Source organism: Mesoplodon bidens, assembly GCF_964165515.1.
Source record: "Mesoplodon bidens genome assembly, chromosome: 6".
NCBI classification, from domain to species: Eukaryota; Metazoa; Chordata; class Mammalia; order Artiodactyla; family Ziphiidae; genus Mesoplodon; species Mesoplodon bidens.
The window spans coordinates 11489922-11515788 of NC_138162.1; the positions used below are offsets into that span (position 1 = coordinate 11489922).

The 25867-nt window shown below is 38.3% G+C and overlaps 1 protein-coding gene across 6 annotated transcripts in view; it reads left to right on the top strand.

The window, feature by feature from the left end:
- The window catches only part of DENND1A (DENN domain containing 1A), a 542774-nt gene that overhangs the window by 157607 nt on the left and 359300 nt on the right, over positions 1–25867 (top strand). For 3 of the 6 annotated variants that reach the window (XM_081236287.1, XM_081236288.1, XM_081236291.1), the window contains exons 4-5: positions 9342–9391; positions 20066–20185. In XM_081236287.1, coding sequence (XP_081092413.1) covers positions 9342–9391; positions 20066–20185 — 170 coding nt within the window. The remainder of the gene's footprint in view (positions 1–9341; positions 9392–20065; positions 20186–25867) is intronic. The other 3 variants (XM_081236289.1, XM_081236290.1, XM_081236292.1) reach the window with 1 other exon arrangement.

Below are 25867 nucleotides of genomic sequence, written 5' to 3' on the forward strand. Positions count from 1 at the left end.
ATTTGAGTTTTTGGGTGTTCGTGAGTTTGTTTGGGTAATGCTGTGTGACCAGCTCCTTGACACTCTAGATCAGAGGTTGGGGCTGGTTTTTTGTGGCCTTTGAGCTAAGATGATTTTTATCTTTTTTGAAGAGTTGGAAAAAAAAAAAAAAAAAAAAAAACAGAAGAATCTGTGACAGAGGCCATAAGTGGCCCACAAAGCCTAAAATATTTACTACCTGACCCTTTATAGAAAAAGTTTGCTGAGTCTTTCTTTAGTTTGTAAGTTGTATATGAAATAAACCAAAAATTTCATAAGAAAACCTCAAATGATGACTGCAGTTCTAGAATGTCTTACATGTCTTAAGGCTTTTCTTTTAAATAGTGACTTAGCTGTTAAATTATGAGAGCACATTTTCTTCGGTGATATATGAACTTGACTGATTGAAGACTGCCTTATGTGACTTGACAGTATGGTCAGAGGCCTTCTGTACTGTATGGTTTATCATAGAATAGTTCTGGAAAATGTTTAAACCTATTTCGGTTGTGTTAAGTTTATCCCAGGCAGCCTCAGGTAAACACTAGCATTGACGTGTTGGACCAAGATATGTAAAGTGAAATAAAACATATATGTGGAACTGAATTATTTTCTTTGTATTTTGCTGGCCCTCTGAAGAGACATTTTCTAGTTGCAAAAAAAGAGTAAAATCTTTGAGTAGTAGATTTTAGAAGACTATTTGAATTGTATACTTTTTTATATCAATAGTGTTTCATATCACTTGCCTTCTGTCTTTGTAATGAGATGTCGTCGATCTGTTCTGTTCTGAGTATAAATTTCCTCAGTTCTTGAATCCTCCTGATATTGTTGCATCAGAATTTGCAAGTGGTGGGAAATAAAAGTTGATTATGAAACAGTTCTGTAATTGGAAATGACTGTGAACCGAGGCCCCATCTAATCAATTGCTAAATAATTCCCTCTCAAAAGCGGATTTGATATTTACATTTTGATTTTCATATTCTGCTCACAGTGTTTGTTGACAGTGTCTGACATCCCCTGCCACTGGATAAATAAAGCCTATTATTTCCTTTTTAACATTTTAAGTGATTACTCTCGTACAAGAGCTAAGAAGCAGAAGGTTAAGTATATTATCAAACTATCATCCTGTCTATTTGAAGAAGCTGGGAATCTTGATTAATATGCCTTGTTAACTGATGATTTCAGTTCCATACTGGTAGTGCTAGAATAATTTGTATAAACCAAGCAGTACAGATTCCTTATTTTAGCACTAAGACTTACAAAGGCTTCTTTTAGGAGCCTTTAATTTTGTACCTTTGTATGTGACATAGCCTGTGGCTGTGATAGCTACTGTGAATCTCCAGTTGTTTGGGGATGAAAGGAGGAGGCAGCTGGAAACTCGGGTAGCTGCATCTAGCTGTCTACCTAGAGAAGGCCTTGATTTCAAGTTTATCTAAACAAGCTCGACTAATCCCAACTATCTAGGGGGATCCACTGTCAAAACAAGCAGCGTGGCCCTGAGGCAAACACAGCTATACAGAAATGAAGGCTGGGGCTTCCAATACTCCGATGACTGCATACTGGAGGCTTTTTTCCCCCCTGAAAGAGGGTAAGAGAGGTAGAATTTGCATAATGCCTTTTCATTGGAAACTTTTGGAAGGCTGACAGACCTCCAGCTTATAGATCTGTAGCCACAATACATAGTCTATAGGAGAATCCTTGAATGACCTAACCATATTGAAAGAAAATATAAAAGCGTCCAAGTATAGCCAAGTGAGAGAGGAAAAGAGGCTGATGCATTGTCTAACATCTGCTGTACTTCTCGTTAGTTTTGTTCTTTGCTATTCTGTGTGGACTTTGGAGAAGCCTAAGACAGCCTAACATGAATCCTATAATCTTCCTTCTGAATATTTATGTAGCGTGCCAGCTTCTAAGCTGTCCTTTGCGTTTTCCTACTTCCCCCTCATTTTCATGCTCTCAAATGAGGCCAACATTTCAAAAGCTAAATAAATGTTTGTGAATGTTTATAAAAGATTTGCATAAATTTGTCCTTGTCTGACAAAGATCACTTTTTTCTTATGCCAGTTCTGAAAAAAATTTTTTTTAAGGTTTTGGTGCTTGTCTTGACAACAAAGTCCTGCATCCCAGAACAATGATTGCTGATTAAGTGGGTATGCAATTGTGATTGAATAGGCTTTCAAGATACTGGGTAAAAAGCCCTATCATCTGAAGGCTGAATTATAGAATTTAGAAAATGTTATCAGAAGTACACATTTAAATCTATTTTTTTGGTACCATATCATTAGGTTAGACAAAGGGTTCTTACAAGTTAAAGTATAACTACCCATGGTTTTAAAAATCCACTGTATAAATTTTAATAGTTAGAATGTTTCAGTAACTCAGAATATCACTTTTCTTTCCTATGGTTGAACATATTTAAAAATAACTGTTAGACCTTTAGGGGCTTTTGGGAAACTGTAAGGCTACCGGTTGTACGTGTTAATATGGTTATTGGGATGGTAATCAGAGGAAATACACCAGGCAGTCCTTTAAGATATCTGAATGTACAATCATACCTTGAGAAAATATAAACTACATAGAATATGTGTTAAGGCTTAATTATAGGACACACACACACACACACACATACATACATACATATACACAGAGCACAGATACTCATGCTGCCGATGTGTTTGCTGAATTCATTTATTTTTTAAAATTAGAATGGATTTTGTGGGGTGGCAAGGGATGTTGTGGGTAGAGGTGCTAATTTAGTTCAGAGATATTCGAAGATTGGCAGGAGAGAGAGGTAACAGCCAGTTCTGTTAGTCCTTTGGTTGTATTGGTTTAGAGGTTTAAGTTGTCATTAAGGCACAAACTAGAGCCACTTCTCTGACACAGTTTTTATCACATCTGCTAGGCTTGTGTCCCAAGAGGAGACGTGGAGAGCAGTGAATTCAGCATGGGCCCATTATCGACTGCTTTTTCGCGTGTTGTAAAAGCAGTGAGACCTCAGGGAGGCTTGGAGCCTCCTCCCGTGTAATGTCCAAGTCAGATTTGAAGGACTGGTGGCAGGAAAGCTTTGGCCTTGGGGTATGAATTCTAAGAAATAGAGGCACAATTAAGTTTAAAAAATTCAAGGACTTTGAGCTTGATAATGAAAGATTTTTTTCTAGACAAATGTAAGTAAAACAGTTGCCCATCTGTGCACATTTTTGTGTTCATTTAAAATATTTAAAAGCTGACAGGTTTTAATATGCTTATAAAATAGTATTTCTATTAGTCCTCTTTTTTTTTTTTTTTTTTTAATGGTATCTTCCGGAGGGCAAGTTGCTTCTTCAGTGAAATCATGTTTGTAGTTTCACTGTTGGGACTCTATTCCTTTGGTATGTGCTGACTTGTGTGTCCCCCACCAACCATTCCTCCCCCCCCCGCCCCCGCATTTTCCCCAACCTTTCTTTCTTTTAGATAAATTCATAACATAAATGTTCAGATAATAGGATTTCAAATGTCTAAGGAAATGAACAAAGCAAAATATTGTAGAGTAATACTATTAAGTGCAAGGAATTATATTACCGATACCACTGAATGCTAACTGCAAGAGATTCAAACCAAATCATTTATTCATTTTAGAAGTATTTGAAAGAGTGTCACAGAGTTTATTGGTGTTTAACATTGAGCTTATAAATATAGCTCTCTCATTTTCAAATCTTTTGCTGTAAGGTTTAAAGTTAATAAAATGAAATCCGAGAATATAGGATGTTATATAATATCGTAATTTGGGGACAACTTTAAGTAATTTTTGAGGAAAGGGAAGGATACAAAAGGATAAAGTGATTGTGTTAAATTAAAAATTTTTTTTTATAAGATTCAGTATTTTTACTTTAGACTTCAAAAGTCATGAAGATTTACACTTAAAAGTAGTTCTAGAGGTGGCTCTTCTGCTGTTGTAAGCATTCCACCTATATACTTAGTGTCCTTGATAATTTAGATATAAAGTTTACATGATACATTGTATAGAAAATGGTGAATTTCTATATCTTATTGTAATTTAATTTTTGAATTACAACATTGACTATGCATATTAGATATTACACAAGTTAGCATAATGATAACATATGCATGACTCAAAATTAAAGTTTATAAAAAGTGAACTGAGAGTAAATATTGAAGTATAGCAAAGAAAAGAAGCAGACTCTGTAGCATTTGAGCAGCGTTGTTAGAAATTTGACCTGGCTTTTATGTTCGGATGTTGAAAGGCCTTTCTGTAAAATCCCTTATTCAAAGCCTTTTCTCACTGGAAAAAAATAAAAGTTTGGTTGTAACTATAGTATGGATCTTGGGTTTAATTTGACATTTATAGGGAAGGAGAAAAATTGTATCTCCTGTTTTCATATTTAGGAAATTTCTGGTCAACATTGTTGAACTTGGTGCTAATTAAGCTTCTAAGAACTTCTTACCATTCTGTTTTACTCTTCTGAATCATAAGCATTAAAACCTCTGTTAGCTTTCACTTGGAGTCCCTGGTTTTAACTTGAAATGGCTTAAGGTAGAAATTTTGTTAGCTTTTTTGTATGTTTGGATTTTGTGTGTGTTCTGTTTTCAACTTTCAACTTGAGTTTTGAGATCATCAATCAAAGCCTCTTCTTTCAAGTCAGTTGCACTGATCTCACTTGCAGGACTTAGAGGGTCAGCATTTACCTCATGCTATTAAAAATTTTTTTAAAGCATAGAAATAGAGTATTTTAGGAATTTGGGCTCCAATGATCTTTTCCTCACACATCTTCTACATTCTGAAATGAACAAATAAATTAGATATGAGAGACTCAGGAAGTGCTCTCCTACTGTCTTCCTGCTTCTTCCTCCTTCACTCCTTTTTGGACAAAGGTGAATTATCGACCACTATACCAGCAATTTCCAAAGAGGGTGATTGTAGCTTTACATATTTCAAAATACATTAATTTATTCAAGCAGTCTCTTTGCTCTATTTAAATGTTTTCCTGCACACATTTTCTTTTTCCTTTTGGACTACTGAGAACGTGCCTCATCTCCCAACATTCTGTAACCCCAGTGGACATTATAATCAGCCTGCACTTTTGTCTTTCAGATGGCATTTATTTGTGGGGTGCATATGTCTGTGTTTGACTGTCATTTGTTTTTATCTGCCAAATACAACTAATTTTTTTTATGGGCTTCAATGAAGTAATGAAAACAAAGTATTTGACATCTGAACTGATGGCTGTTGCAGGATCTCATACACCTTCCCACCCCGCCCTCCAAATTCAGGGGGAATTGGTTTAGCCTCTCATTATTAATAATCCTTGTTAACGACATCAAATTTAGTCTTCGAACTTTTGCCTCCAGATAGGATTCTATTATAGATAATATTATAAATGTAAAATTTTACCAGGTTTTTAAGGGAATAGCTCAGTTTCATCAGAACATAATCGACTTTGTCCAGATTGGAATAAGTTCCCTTGATGGGCCTTCTGACTGTATGAGAATTCAAACTGGGTGAAATGAACCCAAAGAAGACCAAGATGAATCTTGAATTCATTTCTGATTTTCACTTGCAAATGAATCCAGTGTTAGGGTTGTTGATTTCATATTTTGGTTCACACTCTGAGATTTGCTATCTCCTTGTGGGCAGAGCTTTGTAGATATTGTTGCTTTTCCACTGCATTGTGCGATCTGCTGCTTAACATACCCATAACTGAAAGGTTAGTGCAACTGCCTGCCCTCCACGCTCCCCCCCGCCCCTTCTGCTCTTACTTATTCCCACATGAAGTATTGTATATTGTGTTGGGAAGAAAAGCCCTTTTGGAAATTGCCTATTTCATAAATTGTCTGGTGACACAAAGGGGTTGAATGCTGTATTCTTGTCTCATTTATTTTGAAAACTTTGCTACTGAACTCACCTTAATCAATGAGCTCAGTGTTGTCTCCAATAAGTTATGTGTTGGATATATTGATTGGGAGGGATTTTAGAAAACCCGTCTGGGGTTTATAATGTCAGCAGTGTTTTGATTATGAAAAGAGTTGGAACCTGGGGACATGGAACCAGGTGGCAAATGTCCTAAAGCCAGTGGTGACATGGTGGACTGGTTCCCTCCTGGGATCTAGTTCATGCCCTGCACTTTAACTGTGGTGACTGGCTACTATAGATGCCCTTTTTTTGCTCATTAAAATGTTAAAAAATCAAACTGTACATAAAAAGATTTGTGAAAATATAAACTTGGGAATTGATCTGGAGAGCTGGCACAATCTTCCCCACCCCCTGCCTTAGCAACGAGGTCATTTACATTTCATCAGCTGTATTGCATCTCCAAGATCCGATTTATGATTTACGTGGCAGTTGAGGTTGTACTGAGGCTGGTTGTCTGCAAGAGCTTGTGTAGGCGAGGAAGGGAGGGAGGGAGAAAGAGAGAGAGAGAGAGAGAGAGAGAGAGAGAGAAGAAAACAGGAGAATTACTTTCTACAAAGAAAGTTCCCTAGCCAAAGACACAGGTTCAAGAGAGAAAAATGGGTTGGTAACTGGCTAGTGACTGTTTTCCCAGTAAAATTAATATTGAAAGACTGTGGGGCACTCTGCTATAAGCATGATGCTCAAAATATGTTTAAATCAGGGTTTTAAAGTCCCCTCAGAGAGTGGTACTTTTCATATTGAAGTAATTGTGTTTTTCTTTGGAAAGAGCGGATAAGGTAGTTACCTGTTTATATATGGGGAAAACATCAGTATTAAGAAAAATAGGTTTATTTCAGCAGTTTTTATTTACAGGAAACATTACTTGTTTTCCCCTCCCTGTTCCTGTCCTCCCCTTCCCAAACTGAGAAGTTTGATTTTTCAGTTCTGATTGAGATAATGTGTGAATTTGCCTAACACAGAGCAATGCTCGTTTTTGTTTTCTCCTCTGACAGCACACTACTGTGCTGTTTGACTTAAATTGGAATATCAAACTCTTGTAATATCACAAACATGAAGAAACATATTGTAATGCACAAACATGTGCCTACATTTGCCTATATTCCCTTCCCTCCTCCCCTCCCCCTGCCCCATTGCTTAATTAGACTTATCACTGCTTTCTTGGGTAAAAAGGAAAGCTCTTGGGAGGTGGGTTATACTCAGCCTACATTGAGTATTTTGATATTTGTTCTAATATTATCTGACAGACAAGTTCATGGTTGCTTATTACTCTTGACATTAGAAAGTGGTAAGTAGTTTCTGTATTGTAGTGAGTAATAAGTTGGGCATATTAGATTTCTCTGACTCTGCTGTAGCCATGGGGGTCCTTTCTTTCAAAAATCTTGAGGGCTTTTGTCAGCTCAACTCCAGCATAGAGTAGAGGCGTACGTCTGCACCTGTAACTTTTGAAGGGTAAAGGGTAAATGTCTTTGTAGCTGGTGTTCGCAATGAGTGAGCACTGGGGACTGAGTTTTCAAGAATGCTTGGTACATAAACTAAAGTCAAGCAATGCTTTGTGGTATTTGAAACTTGACGTGAAAGGAATTTGTAAGGAATTTCTTTTTGTGTGTAAATCCTAAGAGTTTTGTTTATGGGGGTTATAATATATTTTATAATTAAAACTGCAGACATTAAAATGAATGTGTTGTATGATCTCTTTGCCAATATTTGCCTGATAATAACATTATGCATTGAAAAATTGCTACTGTTCTTCTGATTCCCCATTACCTATTGCAATTTATTGTACTATGAGTTTTAAAACAGTATGTGTATGGTCTTATGAATATGCCACATTATGAAATTAATTAATGTATCAGTAATGCCTCAGGATATGCTGAAGTATTCTTACCCACCCTTTTTCACTTTTCTGTTCCTTTACTGTATCATGACGTGCCTTAACAGTGCTATGATATACACCCAGCCCAAAATGATATTAAAAAAATAGGATATGCTCAATTGAATTATGTAGGCAGAACATGCTCTGGCAGAGAAAGTCAATGTGCTTTCTGCTTCATTGAGTGGGTTATTAGATTGATGTGGTTTATTTCTTGAGTGATAGAACTGGTTTTAAAAATAAATGAAGCGAGAAGCATCAATTCAGTTAGCATTGATAATTCATTATTATTGGTTAGAAAAGTGTTACATTTGTAAACTGATCTTTAATTTATCACTTGGATTAGGATTTGCAATGGGCAGGTTTGTTTTAATTTGAACCAGCTTCTCAATGACTGAAAAATGTGTTCTTCATTTTGTCTTGAAGTTGGATTTTAAATAGTTAAAAAGCAAATCAAATGCATGAAAGGAATACTTTTTTAAAATTTATAACATTGGTCTATGAACTTATGATAAGCACCAACTGTGGTCTGTCCAAGTCTGCAGTTAAACTTAAGTCAAGTTAGAGAAAATTCTATGAAGGAAGTAATGATTAATTACTTGGGTCTGTGTGTTGCTGTTTGTATATATTCTGCGTACGTGAAATGCATCTATTGGGAAAAGTCACACACCACTGTATGTTGTGTCTCATATAGTATTCTTAATGTTAGAAGTTTCTCTTTTATGAATAAGTCTTTGAAATGTCACTCTGGGTTTTTTTTTTGTACCCTTTTTGTATACTTCCCCTGAGTAATGTGCTTGGTTTTATGTACCTACGTATTTGTAAAAAAACATTTAAACTGGTAGTTTGCTTTGGATTTTTATAAATTACAAGCAGGTAAGTGTGTTCCATTTTGATAATGACGTTTAATGATAATGACTAAAAATACTGCACACTTAAAATTGTTATAGTTTGATTACAAAATAAATTCATGCCAGAAATGGCAACTTCTTTATAAAGTAAGTAAATAAAGTTTTAAACTCTAAAAAAATGTAGTTGACAATGTTCAGGGACAATTATCTTCCAGTTGGTTTTCTATTTTGCTTGTGATTTGGCCTATTGATGTTGGGAAGCGTTGTCTAATCCTGGCCCCCTCTGTTCCTAGGTAACAGGCAAAAACGGTGCCAGCAACAACGGCCCTGCCAGGCCAAACCCATGTGGCTCGGTGTTATTCACTCTGATCCATATGGTCAGGCTGGAGATGGTCCCTGGAGGGGTGTTAACACTCAGCAACCCACCGCCTCCCTCCCTTCAGAGCTTTCCTGCACGGCTCCTGCTGCTTGCCCATGTGTGATTCTTGATTAATTTTTCATTTTTAATGAAGTTTGATCATGTTTATTATTTCTCATGATTGACTGCCTGGTGCTCCTCCCATGTAATTGATAAAGCCCATATTTCTTCATCTGTCTCCTCTTTCTTTAGGGTAAAGTTACTAGATTGTGTGCCATGGTTAATGTTAGATTTATTGGTCCCATTAGATGTATAAATTATCTCTCTTTCTCTCCACAGGAAGTTCTACAGACTTTGACCAAGTTTTGTTTCCCCTTCTATGTGGACAGGTAGTGTCAGATTTTCAAACTTTACTAGAAAAAAAAGTGTCAATAAACCTGCTATGGAAAATAAAAACCATACCATTCTTAACATTCTGTCTGTTTAACCATGATTTAAAACACCTATGTTCCAAGGAGAGTTACAGTATTCTCCTTTCCTGGGGATTTTATTGACACTATCAAAAAGTTTAAAGCCTAGAGCTTTGCATTGGTTAGTTTGTGAGATATATTTTGCATGACATTAAATTTTTTATTTTGGTTATCAGACTCAAACCATGATTAAGAATGGTTGGTATTTAATCCAGTGCTATTTAATTTTTATTGAAATAGGAATGTATTTGACTTAACCAAGTAGTATTACATAACTCCATGGCCTTATGAGTATTCTATAGACTTTGTTTTTCTTAGACTTCAACTTAAAATTTAAATCAGCATAGGTCCAACTTGTTTAAAGGTGTTCAGCTATTTAAAAAGCACATTGCCAAATAGTGTCTTGCATTTTGTTTAGGTGTCTAAGAATGGTATCTCTGGGGAAATAAGCATTTTCCATAGATTTCTAGACTAAAAAATAAAAATCATCTAAACATTTCCTTAGTATTTGCATTATGATTAACTGTTTCTTCAAGTGGTATGAATATCAGAACTTGAAGATAATTAAAATAGTCTGAGGGTCTTTTTTTGTTTTTTTATTTTTAAATAAGCCAATAGCTTATTTTTAAATGGCTTATTTTTAAAAACAATTTTAGAAGAGCTTTTTTAACTTATAAAACTATAATTTACTAATAATGCTAATAAAATGACAAAACAGTCATCTTAATCTTATTTTCAAGGAGGGTCTGTTGTAGTTTTCATTACAGTTTAAGCATTGTTTTTGCAATCATTTATTTTTTTCACTTGATTGCTGCCTATTCGTAATGTTTTCTTCATGGAAAATTGAACTATTAGACTGTATAAATGTTAAGTTCCACTTTTAGTGACAGAGGTTTTAGAAGATATCATTATAAATAATAAGTGCCATAATCTGTTCCAAGAAAGCTATGCAATGTGCCCATCTTCAGGAAGGTTCTATCATATATTTTAGTATACCCAGACGAGGCAGGCCTGAAAGAGTTTAGTGATTTAGAGTGCGTGTGGGTAGTATACTGCTTGGATCTTTTCTACACTTTGTAGTAGCAGTGTCCTGGTTTATTTGGCATAAACCTAAAAATGGTGTGAGATGAGAACTGGTAGCCAAAGGAGTTTAAAAGAATACTAAAAAGCAAAGGAGTACTAAAAAGCAGCTTTGGAATGTTGCCAGCCACTTATAATCACTGTTTTCTGTGGTTCTAACATGTTATTTTTTAAAGCCAATCAACCATTGTAGTATTTCCAGACTCGGGCCTTTTAAAATCCTGGTACCAGGGCTGTTTTAGTAGCAGGTTGATGCTCAAAACAGAATAGCCTTAATTTTAAGAGGGTCAGCCTTTGTAATGAGAGTCTTCTTGTCTCTTCTTTATCCTATTCCTTCTAAAAATAGCAAGGAAGTAGGGTTTTGTTTAGAGACGTTTAATGCAAACTTCACATTTATATGTATGAATTAGTGATGCATGAAATCTCCTCCAGTTGCTTATAACATGTATTACAAATTATGGCAAGGGCATATTTATACAAATTAATAAAGCTGAAATGTTTTTAAAATGTGGCTAGGTATTTAACAAAGAAAAATAAGAATATGTTTTTACATGACTTAAACTAATATTAGAAGAAATAAGCAATGAGATTAAATCCCTCCCAACACACACACACACACACACACACACACACACACACTCTCTCTCTCTCTCTCTCTCTCTCTCTCTCTCTCTCTCTCTCTCTCTCTCTCTCTCTCCCCCCCTATCTCATGCCACACATACATCTTTACTTACCTACCTGTCTGGGTGATTACATTCTGAAATGGAAGAAAAACCGAGTCCTTAAGTTATAGTGCTAAAATCTGTTTTGTCACCAGTAACGGCTGATGTCTTTATTTTGTTAGAAAAACATCTTTCTTCTAAAATGCTTCTCTCCAAATTACCCTCCCCTAATCGTGGTCCTCATTTTTTTTTCCACAAAACAATTTGGGACAGAAATGTCTCTTTATGGATATATTTTAATCTTTACTGTATACAATGGTTCTTTCTTACATTGTATTGTATTATGCACTCTGTAGGCATTGATAACTTTTATTGATACAAAAAAATCACTTTAGTTGGGGGACTATATTTTTTCTCTTCTGTTGCCCCACTTCTAACTGTGGCATACTTTACTGCAGAAGAGATAATAATAATTAAGTTTGTTTACAAAAAATACAAAGGTTCTAATGTCACTGTTTTTTATTAGCTCACAGTTAGCACTGTCAAATGGATATGCCCAGATTCCGAGGCCCACAAAGCCCCGCAGAGGTATTTATGATATTGTTTGACTTAGAAAATATGTCGGCATGGGAGATGAGTAATGCCCCGGGTGATTACGTTCAAAAAAGAAAGCTACCTAATCTTTTCAGTATCTGTGCTTTTCTACCTCAAGGAACAGTAAATACAACTTTCTGACATTTCTAGTCTATATCAAGAGTGGGATTTTCACAGTCGTCATCAAATCACCCATTAACATTGGCATCTTGCTGTCTCTTCTGTTGTTTTAAGGTTTTTCTTTCTGAAACTAGGACTTATGAAAAATAATAATGCTGGTAGCTCTTCAGAAGAAAGTGCTTTCTCATGTGTTATCTCATTTTATCCTTCTGTCATAAAAGATGAGAACAAGTGCTGTTATCATCATTGGAAGAAATCTAAGCTGTAGAGAAATTGTGACTTGCCCAAGGTCCGCTTAGGCGGCTAGCACAGTCTAGACATCCATCTCCCAAATGAGTACATTTCTCAGTAGACCACCTTGTGGGAAAACTAGTCACCAAATAGAGGGAGGTAAAGAAGGAATTAGTATTTCAGTTCTTAATTGATTCTAGTCAACATGCTGGACATTTTTACAGTAATACCTCATTTATTCTTCCCAGCAACTCTAGGAGATAGGTGGCGGTGGTATCTCTTTTACAAAAGAGCAAAGGAAGTTTCAGAATGTGTAGCATTATGTTGGGTGGTATGGAAATGGTATCAGACTTGGAGCTCTGCTGTCCATGCGTTTCTCAGTCTAGTCCAGAATGTATTGTGAAGACACAGTAAACAGTATCTATCCAAAAAGATAATGAGGTTGGGAAAGACTGAGATGGTCAGAGAAAACATCATATAGTGGGTGAGGCTTGTGTTGAGACTGCAAGGACAGCAAGAAGGGGGTAAGTGGAAGGGAGAACCCAACACCCCACATGCGCTGAAGAGCAAGGTAGAGGAGAAACCGCAAATGAGCCTAGAGATCTAGAGATCGTTTGGCAGAGCAGATGGAGCCTCCTGCTGAGAGGGTAATGTGTGCCGTAAGAGCTTGGGCTCTGACTACAGGAGGCCTTGAAAATGTGTGGGAATAAGACCACAGGATTTTAAAGCTGAAATTCATCTGGCTTAAGCATCCCATTTTACAGAAGGGAAAGTAAGATCCATAGAGGTGAAATGACTTCCTTATGTCACAGCTATGTAATTACAGAGCCGGGGGGCGGGGGGACAGATAATCTTATTCCCAAGCCAGAGTTTTTTCTACCCTATCCTGTACTTGAAGCACTTGGTGGAAAGGAGCAGTGAAATGACAGTGCTGAGATCCCTGTATCACTCTCAAAAAGTTTCTATTATTGATGAAAGCAGGCTCTTCAAAAAGATAAAAAAGATTTGAATACCATTTCATATTGTGGTGCTACTTACTTGCTCTTGATAGCTGGCAACCTGCTTCAGCTAGTCAAAGCACTCAAGAGACTCACTGGACGGTGGAAAAGCTATTCTCCATGTTTGTGCTTATCTTCTTTCAGAACCCAGAAGACCAGCTACGATTCAGTTGTCCTACTAATTATACTAGTACACACAAGTGACATGAGCATGAAGTGAAATGACATCTTTTCAAGGGCAGAGGCATAGTTTAATGGTTTAGGATGTAATCACAGATGCAAATGTGGTTCAAATGCTATTTACCATTTTATTATGTATCTGTTATGTGCCACGCATTGTGTTGTGTTCTTTTCCTGCATTAACATCTCACACATTTGCAAGGTTGCCATTATCATAATGCCGCATATGAGGAAATAGAGGCTCAGATAGGTTCGCTAATGTGCCCAAGGTCCCACCATTGGTAAGTGGCGGAGCTGCTGTGGGAACCCACGTTTGTCTGACTTCCAGTTCCATCATATTTGTTCTATATCATACTGCCGTTGTTAGATCCATCACACCACAAAGAAAGTCACCAAGCAAACTCTTAACATTTATTTCAAAGGCAATATGTAGTTATTGTAAAAAAGTAGAAAATTCAGATAACTGAAGACAATGAAACCCATTTTTATTCAGATAATTGAAAGACAATGAAACTAAGGCGCATGATTAGTGCATTAGTATATGTCTGCCCAGATCTCTCCTCTCGCTTCCACTTCTATGCATTCATCCTGCTGTGCTTTTCAAAACTGAATCCATTTGGCCACTTGCATCCCTTGTTTTCCACCCTTGGTTTAGTCCCTTGATTTAGCTTAAGCTCTTGGTTAAGCTGTGCCCCATGGTCATTTTCTGTAGCATTTGAGAACCATGAAGCAATTGGGCTTTAGTGGACAAAGCACTGGGGTATCAACCAGGAGACCTAGGTTACAGTTTTGGTTCTGCCGTTGACTTGCTCTGTGCCGGGAGGCAAGTGGCCTCTCCCATGAGTACCTTAGTTTCTTCATGGATGAAATGAGGGAATTGAACTAGATCTCTGCTGTTCCTTCTAGTTTTGATTCTTTGTTTTGTTTTGATACTTTTTCATTCTCCAGTTATGATTCATTTTTACATTGTCGGGCTCATGTAGATGAGGGAGTGGAGGGATCTCTCTTCTTAGAATTATCCAGTGAGTTTCTCGAGCAGGGTGTGTGACCTACTCTTGGTCCCCAGGCATTTTGGGTCAATGCCATTTTTGCCACTTGGATCTTTGAGCAGGGAATGTGAAAAACTGGAGTCTTAGGCAGATGGAAGTTGTGTTTATGGAAAGAAACTTTGAGGCTCATGTAGCTAAAGGTTGGGAGATGTGGTAGTTTGATAAAACTTGATTCCTGCCTGATGCCTCATATACAGTGAAGGAAAGGAGAAGCAGCTCTTATGGACGCCTTGCAGTAGGTGGCCCAACAGGTCATTGCTAGGAAGCTGTCATAAGCAGAACAGCAAAATATTTCTATTCCCTCTCTCAAATCTTATAATTTCATAACAATAGTAATTATTTTCATTGTGTACCTATTAGATGCCAGTTACTTTGTATACATTATTTCTAATCCTCAAAACCACTTTGCAAGGTAAGTATTATTCCCATTTTAGAGATGAGGCTCAGAGAGGTGCAGTAACTTGCCTGTGCTCGCATCCATAGTGAGTGGCATATCTGGGATTCTAATCCAAAGTCCAAACCTTACTGTTTCATCTTCTTTCTCCTTCATTATAAGTCTCTGCCTCTATTGAATCATTCCCAACAGCTTAACAACAAGCTCTGGTGTTCCTCCATCCTAATAATAATACCCATCTTTCACTCTTCATTCCCATTCAATTACTGCCTAATTCTCCACTTCTTGGAAGAGTTACCTACACATTTTTTTGTTTTGTTTTTCGGTACGCGGGCCTCTCACTGCTGTGGCCTCTCCCATTGTAGAGCACAGGCCCCGGATGCGCAGGCTCAGCGGCCATGGTTCACGGGCCCAGCCGCTCCACGGCATGTGGGATCTTCCCGGACCGGGGCACGAACCCGTGTCCCCTGCATTGGCAGGCGGACTCTCAACCACTGCGCCACCAGGGAAGCCCTACACATTTTAATTTATTGCTCAGCCCTCTTCAGCTTGTCACTCTACTAGAGCTTTTCTTATCAAGACTGTCTAAAACCTCCATGTTGCTCAATTCAATCGACATTTTTTTCTCTTTTCTTGATGCCTGTGGATTTGGTCGACCACTCCCTCCTGCTTGTTCTGCCTGGTGGTTCTTCTTTTCTTCTTTGATGATCTCTTCTCTACCCATCCTCTAAATTGGTATTTCTGTAACTTAGTCCTGGATCCTCTTCTGTTTCTCTCAATTCTCTTCCTAAGTGATCTTATCCTTTACCATGGTGTTAAATACCATCTTTGTATAGATGATTTCCAAATTTATAGCTCCAGCCCAAACTTTTCCCCTGATTTCCTACGTAGTATGTTCAGCTATGTACCGGACATTTCTATTTACAGGTTTCTTAGACTTAACATGTCCCAAATAAAACTCTTGGAACTCTTCCCAAACACGTCAGAATTTCCTACCATTAAATGGTAATATGCTGCCTTTTTACTCCATCTCAGTCCATCTGCTGGCTCTAACTTGGATCTATCCACCTGATCCATTTTCACTCTCACTACAAGAGTTAAGCCACCATCCAGTCTCACCTGGACTATTGCTCTAGCCTCCTGACTGTTTTCTCTGTTCCTACTTTTGCCTTCTTCCAAACTGTTCTCCACGCAAGAGTCAGATAAAAATTTTAGGACTGTAGGCCAGACTGTTATTCTCTTGATTAAAATCATTCAGTACCTTTCCATTGCCATTATTAATCAATCAATCAGCCAATCCTAATTCTTTACCATGGTCTATGGGGCTCTCTGCATGATCTGGTGCTTGCTTTATCTAGCACCTTCTTAAGCCACTTCCTCCTTGTCTCTGGGGCCTTAACTGTACTGGTGAACTTTTAGTACCTTGAACATGCCCAGCTCTTTCCAGCTGAAGAATCTCTGTGCAGCTCTTTCTCTGCCTGAAATACCCAGTGCCTGCTTGTGGAGTGGCTGCTCCATCCCATCCTTTAGGTCAGTATTGTCATCATTTTTGAGAAGCTGTCTCTGACCACATTGTCTCAGTAGGGCTTTTCCTTCTCTTCCATTTTCTTCTGTCTTTGTTCTTTCTTTCGTTTCATATAACACTAACACAAGCTGTATGCTTTGAGTTTATTATGCTTCTCCAACTAGACAGGAAGCTCCACAGCAGGATGGATGTTGTATATCCAGCACTTGTTACGGTGCCCAATATAGTTGCTCAGTTTGTAAGATGGGTAACTAAACTTAAAAGTGAGGCTGATATAGAAAATCTGATTTCTCACTGGAAGATTGGAATCAAACTATCCATCCACTTGCTTCATGCCATTTATACACTGAACCTATAAATAGCTTGAATATTAGGCAAAATGCTGTAGGAGGGGTCTTGAGTGGCTGACAGGCATTTAAGAGGCAGCATGAATTTTAAAGTCTGTGGTTGGAATGGTCATTACTTTTCTCCTCTGTTTTCCGTATTCACCTAGGCATGGGAAGCACAGCTGAGGGTGATTTTGGTCCTGGTCTCCTGGCTTAATTCTGGAAATACTCAAATTTGGTTTCTCTTGCTTAGTGGGAAGTATAGTTAGTCTGTTTGATGAGAGAGCTATTTGAATTCCTCACATGCCTGATTTCCTTAAACCGAGTTGACAACTTCTTGGGAGGGTTTTCATCGTGTTTGGTGCAGCATGGCAGAATGGAAAGGACTTTGAACCAGAATTGGGCTTGGGTTTTTAATTTGGTCCTGGTTACTTTGAAAAAAGCAAACCCAAACCACCACCACAGCAAAACACCCTGAGCCTCAGTTTCCCCATCCGTGAAACAAGAGAATTGGACGAGATGGTTTCTAAGATTCCCGCTACCTTTAATCATCATGAAATCTCTGATTCCTATAAAAAAGTGCATGGATTCTGATCCTGGAGGTAATCACAAAAACTGCAGCCTTTAAGGAAACCAACCCTTTCCCCAAAGTCATTTTTATGGAGAAATAGTAGAGAGGGAACGACAAATTCCTTGAAGACTCCTTTGAGTTAATCTGAACTCAATTTGACTGTTAATTTGAGTGTCCAAGGAAAAAATATTTTAGAGTTTAATGGTCTGGGGCTCTTAATGACTTGTACTTCACCCTACTAGGAATTTAAAAGGTGAATCAACTGAGAACAATGTGTCCCCTTCTAAGTTGTGGCAACCCAAAAAGAATCTTTTTCACTTTAATGCAAGAATGAGTAACTCCCTTGGTCACCCAGAGGACTCCCCCTTGCTGAAAGGCAGCCTTCCTTTCTCCACTTCAAGTATTACAAAGCTGAGTCAGTCAGGAAGATTCTAAACAAGTGGATGATTTTAACATGAATTTTAGTTTTCATTCAGATGGTAGCAGCTTGTATCTCTTTTATTAATTGTTCCTACTGTGGTCTAGCCTTTATACCAAATGCTTATCTCACTTATTCCTCAAATATGCTTTGGGTTGGGTGGTAGTTTCCAGGAGAAGAAACTGAGCTACTTAGAGGTTAAGTAACTTGCTAAATTAAGGCCCAGTTAGCAAGTGATTGAATTGGGATTTGAACGAAGTAAATGAGTAATGAATCTTTCTTTGAGCCTACAATGTAGCTGAAAGAATTTTCAGCCTTTTTAAAGGTAGTGAAAAGATAATAGAGAAATTAATGACATTCAAATCACAAACCAAGTTGTGTTCCTTCTGTGTCCTTTTCCTAGAAATCCTGGGTGTTTTCTTTTCATCTAGTCCTATCAATACCCTTTCCTTCTAGGATGCTTCTTTTTAAACAGTCTAGAAGTGAAATCAAACCCTGAGTTAAAATAATGAACAGTCATATTTTATATGATCACATAATAGTATTTCATAAAAGCATGACCTTATTTGTAACTTACAATCACCCTGACCTGTTGGTTTAAATATTTCAATAATACAGGTTTTCCCCCTCCCCCAATGAGGCCCACTTTTTTCCCCAATCACTTTAATTATGTGAGCTAGAATCCTGTTTCTCACACATCTTTAGTTCTCAACCTTGTTAAAATTAATCATATAATCCCCCTTTAAAACATAGTATTAAATCACCATAGTAACACAGTATCCAAGCTTTATAGATAAAACATAACAGCCATAAGAAGGTAGTTTGGTGTCCCCTAGACAGCTCTATAACTTTTATAGAAATGTGTTCCTTCTCCTGGCTTGTGTAAGGTGGAGGGATAGCGTTACTTACTTACACCTGTTTTATTACCACATTGCTTTTAAATTGCTACCTTGTTTTTGTTCACCTTCCTAGTTTAAAAAGGAGAGTTGGAACATTCTTTTCTTTCTGAATTATTTTCTTGTACTCTCTAACCACTCCTTGAGGGCTGGAATTGTTTCCTTTAATATGACCAGTAGGGTCCATTGACCTTTTGTCCTGGAATACCTTGAAAGTCTCTTTAATTTTCTTATGTGGCCTGTATAAGGGAGTTTTAGAAAAAAAGGCTATCCATATTTGAAAACTTAATTCACATCCTATCAGAAAACTCAATCAGTCTGCCTTTGGAAAAGGCCTGGTGAACCATGATTTTTCATTTCTACTGACAATTTATAACAGATTATAGGTGAGAGCATCAATTTGAATATTTTATCAATTTGAGTATATTTTGTAAAATATGTTCTGTATAAGATACAATATTAGTTAATGAGTTCCTTTGAATAATTCAATGTCACATTCTAAAATATTATGTTAGCATAAATTTGTGTATTAGAATTTGTAATATTTAACTTCTTTTTAAAAAGGAATCTAAGCTAACTGGTAAACTGATTTTAAAAAGTGGATTTTTAAAAACATTTTGTAACTTTAAAAAAGAGTTTCTAAATTAATGTGATTAGTAATATGCTTTTTAATTTTTTGAAGCAGATGTTTTCTATTTTATATGTGGTTTGCTGATTTTTGTGTTGATGCAGGAATTTTTAGCTTTTATCTTAAATGTTTTTCTTTAAAACCTTGTTTCCATTTCTTAGAACATACCCTGTCCTGTAAGATATAAAATATATTCCTCATAAATTTGGAAATTATGAAAGATACAGGAATTTAGGAAAATAACAGCTAACCTTGCCCTCTTTTGAATTCCAGGTCCTCCCCTTAGTAGCTCTGTGAACTTGATTCAGTTATTTACCTATTCAGTTCTATAGTTTCCTTTTCTGTAAAATGGGAACATCTTCTAAATTCCAGGGTTGCTGGGAGAGTCAGTGAGATGGTATAATATCAAGTGTCTAACTTTGTGGCTGGTACTTCAGTCCTGCTGTTGCAATCCCTGTTATTTTCTGAACTAGAGGAATGATCAAGTGAGCATCATTACCAGCGAGCTGGCAGAGAGGGCTTTGGCGTCAGATGGGTCTGGGTTTAAAATTCAGCTTTTTGCAGTTTACCAGCTGGCACCTTAGGCAGTGCCACTCTAGGTTATTTCTTCATCTATAAAATGAGGTTAATAGAATGCACCTTTCAGAACTGGATGCAGTGATCAACAGGGACACCTGCCTGAGCTCAGCAAGTAGGAGGTTTGGTAGCTGTGATGACGTGGTCACTGCTTGCTGTCTTTTTTTCTGTTTTTAAATACTAGCTCACAGTCTGTTCCCTTGAAGTGTGTAAATTTTAAGTTCATTTACAAAGAATTCCACTGAGAAAGGAAATGTTACAGGTTCAACGACTTGTTGTGATTAGATACTTTATCAGGAAACTTACTGCACATTCATTTTCCCCTTTGTTCTGTCTTTGCGGCAGCCTCACAGTTAGCCAAGTTGGCCAGAACTTCACGTTTGTGCTCACTGACATTGACAGCAAACAGAGATTCGGGTTCTGCCGCTTATCTTCAGGAGCCAAGAGTTGCTTCTGTATCTTAAGGTAAGGAAAATGGCTTTCGCTATTGGCTAGTTCTGTGAAACAATGTCAGCATTTGCGTTGTTCTTCTGTAATTAAATTTTCCAGCTGTTCTTTTTATTTTCCTATCTGTTTCCCAAAAGTCACTGCACTTGGGGCGAAGGACTTCACAATGTTGTCCTTGCACTTTAAGTTCTACAGATAATTGTATTTATTTATTTGTATCACATCCCTTGGGTGGGAAAAGGGATCATTGCTTCTGGGGAGTGTGTAGAAGCTGGAGAAGCAGCATGGCTTCAGATCCTCCTGCTGTTATCTGGAGCTGTCAGAAATTAGCCTGTTAGGCTTTCCCTTGGACATTTTGTGTATGTAAGATTATTAATAAAGTATGTGTCTGTAGCTCAGGACGTCTTGCAGACACTGATTGTGTCCTTCTCAGAGTAACACCCCTGCCCCCTTTGGGTCAATGAGTGAGTAACTGTTTCCCAACTTGGCTCCCTCTGTGGAGGTTTGAAAAAAGTGCAGAATCCTGTAAGAAGCCTTCTTTAGGTCTCTTCTAAAACCCCCTTCGTACACTAGAATCATGCTTGCTTACTGCTCCGTTTCCTCCTGCCAGAGACGTAAGGCATGTTCTGGGGTGGGAGGATGTGTGGAAATCTGATTTTGGAGCTGCTGGCTCTGGGCTCCTGCTGGGAGCCTCCTGAGGGGGGAAGTAAAGGCATCCCACACACCCTCCTCCCCATCTGCCTCGGTTAAGTAGGTGTCAGAGGGGCCTGCCTCCTGTCTCTCTCTGCTCGTGTGCAACAGCTCCGCGCAGGACAGCAGGGAGGCGCCCCTGACAAAACCCGGGTCCCCAGGCTTGGGCCTGGGGATAAGAGGCCAGACCCTCTATGAATTCCAGAAAGGGTAGTTCTCTGGTGTACTAGTCTCTGCACTTTCTTCTCCTCCTCACTAGGAAGAGACCCCCCTGCTCCCCAAACACACACACCCTCACACCATGAGGGGCTGAGGGCTGACTTTCGAAGTGCCTGAGCTTGATAACTGTCAGTCAGGACTGCTACTTCTGCGTTTCTCTACACAAATCTTATTATCATTACTATTATTATTTTATTTATTTTTTGTGTGTGCGGTACGCGGGCCTCTCACCGCTGTGGCCTCTCCCGTTGTGGAGCAGCACAGGCTCGGGACGCGCAGGCTCAGCGGCCGTGGCTCACGGGCCCAGCCGCTCCGCGGCATGTGGGGTCTTCCTGGACCGGGGGCACGAACCCGTGTCCCCTGCATCGGCAGGCGGACTCTCAACCACTGCGCCACCAGGGAAGCCCCTATCATTATTATTTTTAATCAGTGAAGTCAACTTTCTTCTTCATCAAGCATAGCATCTAATTTGGGCATTAGAGAACAACTGCTGGAAAGAGCTTAAGAAGGAGGCACAAACCCGGCTGCTTTGTGAGGCTGCTATTCTCAAGCACACCTCAGTAGTCTAGGCCCAAGGATTGCCTGCCCAGGGTATTAGACTCTGATGTAAATTATTACTTACTTTTTTATTTAACAGTGTTTTTTTCAAGAAAATTTTCTCTTCCATTTTTGTCTAATGTTATATTTCAGCCTTGGCTAGGACACTGCATATTTATGTAGTCATTCAGAGGAGATGAGGGTTTAAACCAAGTTCTTGAAGTTTTGCAGGAAGGGTTTTGTCCCATGGTGTTTTGGGTTATGATGTTTCTTTCAAAGCTTGGATGTGTGTGTTGGGGGAAAGGGGACTCTTGAATTGCCATTATTGCATTCTCTCAGCAAATTTCAGAGAGTGGAAAGCTGTTTATTTAAAAATTTAAATTTAAAGATTGCTCGCATCTGATTCTGGCGTTTGTCTCTGTGTGTCTGTCTACATGTAGGGCCATGGACTTCACGTTTGCAAGAAGCTAGTTGAATAGCCTCTTGCTGTCATCATTTAGAATGAAAAATAACAGCAATTTGTGTGTTTTCTGTCTGTTATACTAGCTTGGAACTATGGAAAAAAATTTGGTGGGTTAATTCATTCATTTGTTTGTCAGCCCTTAATTGAATGCCTACTATTAGCTAGTCCCTGTCCTTGAAGAGTTCCCAAGACGAGCTGGGGACACAGATGATCATGCTATAATATGCTATATATAACACATAGAACGATCCCATGGCATAATGTCTTCTTACTATTGATAATCTAGTGCCAGAGGATAGTGGCTGTAGTTAAAAATAGTCTTCTGCGAATACTGAGACATGCATTTCATGGGTATTTAACATGAGGGCGGAAGGCTCTCTTTATCTTATCCAGCTTTTGCTTATATACAGGGCACACAAAATGGCACTTTCCCTGTGCTTGGTTTGGAAACATTGCTGGGTCAAGACTAGCATATGAGTGGAACGGCTTCTGTTAACCCTGGATGACTGGTTGGTGACATGTCCAGTGGAGAGTGGAGAAGTCTGCCAAGAGAACATGGGTGGGATTTGGGTCTGGGTTACATTATAAGTATCATCCTCTTTTGCTGTTTGGTCTCCTTCCTTTAGTTAACCTGTGTCTTGAGGTCCAGTCACCCTTCTCAGTGTGCCTAGTACTCTAGCTCAAGTCTGCTCGGAAGCCACCTTTACTTTCGTTTTCCATTTTTTCCCGTGAAGGATGTAGTTCCTAGTGATGGCATCCGTGCAGACATAGCCTCCGCTGTTCTAGGATTTAGCTTCTTAGGGTCACTTTCTCTCTGGCTGCTGTCCCAAGCTCATATGCTTCCTGGCCCATATGAATGACTGGACGTTTCTGCCTTCACACATTTACCCATCCTCCCAGACTCAGCTTGGGCACTTCTCAGAGTAGCCTTCTCCAGGCAGAGGTAATCATCCCATCCTCTAGATGTACCCAGCATGCTTTGCACACTTCAGTTACACACTCATAAGCCTTGATCTTCCTTTGTCTTTCTCTTATTGAACAGTTAACTCTTTAGGGGTAAAGACTGTGTCTTAAACAACTCTGTATCCCCAGCACTTAGTGTAGTGCTCGACCAAGATATTGTGTGCATGGCTTTCAGAGACAGGGAGATCCATTCCATTCGGTTGGAAGAACAGAAAACGGATACTGAGGGCTCTGAGTGAGAGGACAGGCCACAGTGGACAGTAGTTCAAAGAGAAAATGTGAAATCCAGTGATTGGTTCATATTACCAAACAATTCATGTTAGTCATAAGAGGTGCACCTTTGTGTCACAGTGGAGATTCAATGACACAGTGGACAGACATTATGTCCATAAAGGACTAGGTCATCAGTATTTACAAAATTTGAACTTAATTTCACAATGAAAGGTTCTTAGACATCCTTTATTCAATATAACTTATTAGGTTCATTGTTAGGAGCATTGTCTGTTCCTCCCCCCTAGAATGTAAGCTCTGTGAAGGCTTGGAATTCTTACCTTTGTTTGTTTTGTTCACAAATACACCCAAAGTGTATTTAAGAATGTCTGCGCATAGTAGACACTTAGTAATACTTGTTTTATGAAAGATTGAATCTCTGAGTTTATTTTTAAACATTTTTTCAAAGTTGGTTTGAACTCTTGTCACCAGCTAACCTTGACAGAGATGTAGTTGTACTGAAGTATAAGTCTTGTTAATGAAAGTACCATGGTATATAAAGTCAAATGCACTATTTCTTCCCACAATTGACTGGTTCTCTCTATTAAAGCATTTTAATTTACCTTGAGAGTCACCATTATATTGTTTAACTAGCTGCTAGTTAAATAATCTAGTTAATACTAGATTAAAAGCACCAGCTAGGAGAACAGGAGTTACGGGTGAGTTAGTTGTTCTTCATTATAAACCCAGGAATCTGAGAAAGTATTTTAGCATTTTTATATAGCACCATCTGAGTCTAAGATATAATAAGTATTTACCTCTGAAATCTTTCAAATATCATAAGACAAAGTGACCTAGATCATTTTTTTCGTGGCTTCTATTGCCCAAATAACACATGCCCCATCAAGGCTAAAACTGTAATGAAATATGCTATCTATAGCCAACTTCTGGTTTTGGATGAACAGAAGGAACGCCAGAGTTCAAAGCCATAACTGTATTGCTTGGGGTTGGGGGGAGTAGATTATGGAAGATAAGCCATACAATATTAAATTTCTTTACTCTTTATAAAGGAACTTTAAAAATATTTGTGTTCTCCAATTTTCCCCTGTATATATAGGGATTTTATTTCAGCTCTTGAGAAAGCTTGAGTAACTATCTTTATACCCAAATAGGATTGTTCAGAACCTATTATACATTTTGGGAAGAAATAACTTGTTTCATCAAGATGGTATCTAAAATTTTTTTAGTTTAACATTTAAAGTTTTTATTCAATTAGTATCTTTGTATCTAGTGTATATCAGGAATGAGCAATGAATAACACGTGGTCTTTGGCCTTTATTTACCTCGGGGTCCCTTAAAATAGACACAGAGATCTAGCCCCAGTTCTCCATATGAGAACCTTTCAGATGTCACATTCATCCAAGATTTTGGTGAGCTGAATTTTCTGAACTTGGTATTACAAACTGAAAACAATGTATACTTTTTGTCCTTTACCAAATATAAAATTGAATATATTTCTGGGTGCACTGTTCCCAGGCCACCTCTGATTTTGATACCCACTTCCCATTTCACTTCTACTACCCTTACTGTCTTAGGAGCCACTTAATCTTTGGGAAGGGACTCTGTAAACAAGTAATTAAAATATAATGTGATAAGTGCTATTTAAAAAAATACGTACGTAGAGGGTTCTTTGGGGTCACAGATTAGGCAGTGCCCATGTCTGACTTGGAGAATTAGAGAAAGTGTTGCTGATGGGTTCCAGTTTAACTGGGTGTTAGAGAATCAATGGGGGCTCGCCTGGAGGAGAAGGGGAGAAAAGCTCTCTGGGCAGTGAGAACTGGTACACAAAGGCCCAGAGAAATGAAAGGTATAGCAAGATGAAAGAATGATGAGAATTCTGATGAGAGGGTGATAGCAAGAGATGATGCCATACAAGTCTTGGGGCCAGGCTGTGAAAGCCCTTGTGGGACATGCTCAAGACTTGGAATTTATCCCATAGAAAATGGTGTGCCATGCGATGGTCTGGGGCAGGCGTTAGAAATATTGTTTTTACACCAAGGGTAAAGTGGCTTTTGTACATGAAATTGCTATCTACACAGGCTTGGGGTTTTCTGGTTATTGTTAGAGGGATGCTGCACATCACTTTGGGAGTAACACCTGATTTAGATGGGAATTTTCAAGCCTCAACTTTAGTTTTTTTTTTCTTTTTTAATTATACCTTAATGAAATATGTCCCTTGGCCCTCATTGGGGAGTTATTGTCCTTCTTTCCATGCAAGTCGGCACGTGGGCTTATGTTTAAACGTTAATTGTGTTAAGTGAGAACCATCCTCCTTCTGGAACACTTTCTGTCTTAATGGCAGGAATAACTGTCGTATCCTTTTTTCATCTGTATTGTACTCATTTCTACTATAAACAGGAAAGCTCAGTTTTCACAGAGAACAAGAAGCTAGAAGTAATAGAGTCTGGCTTTGAGAACTTTGGCTTCTCTCTCTAACTGTTCCAACACATACAGTTTAGGAGAAAAATCAAAGGACTCTTTCCTTAGGCAGGTGCAGTGGCAGAAGCCCTTTTGGATTGTGTTTTAGCTGCTTTGGTTTAAAATAAGTCTACGGGGGA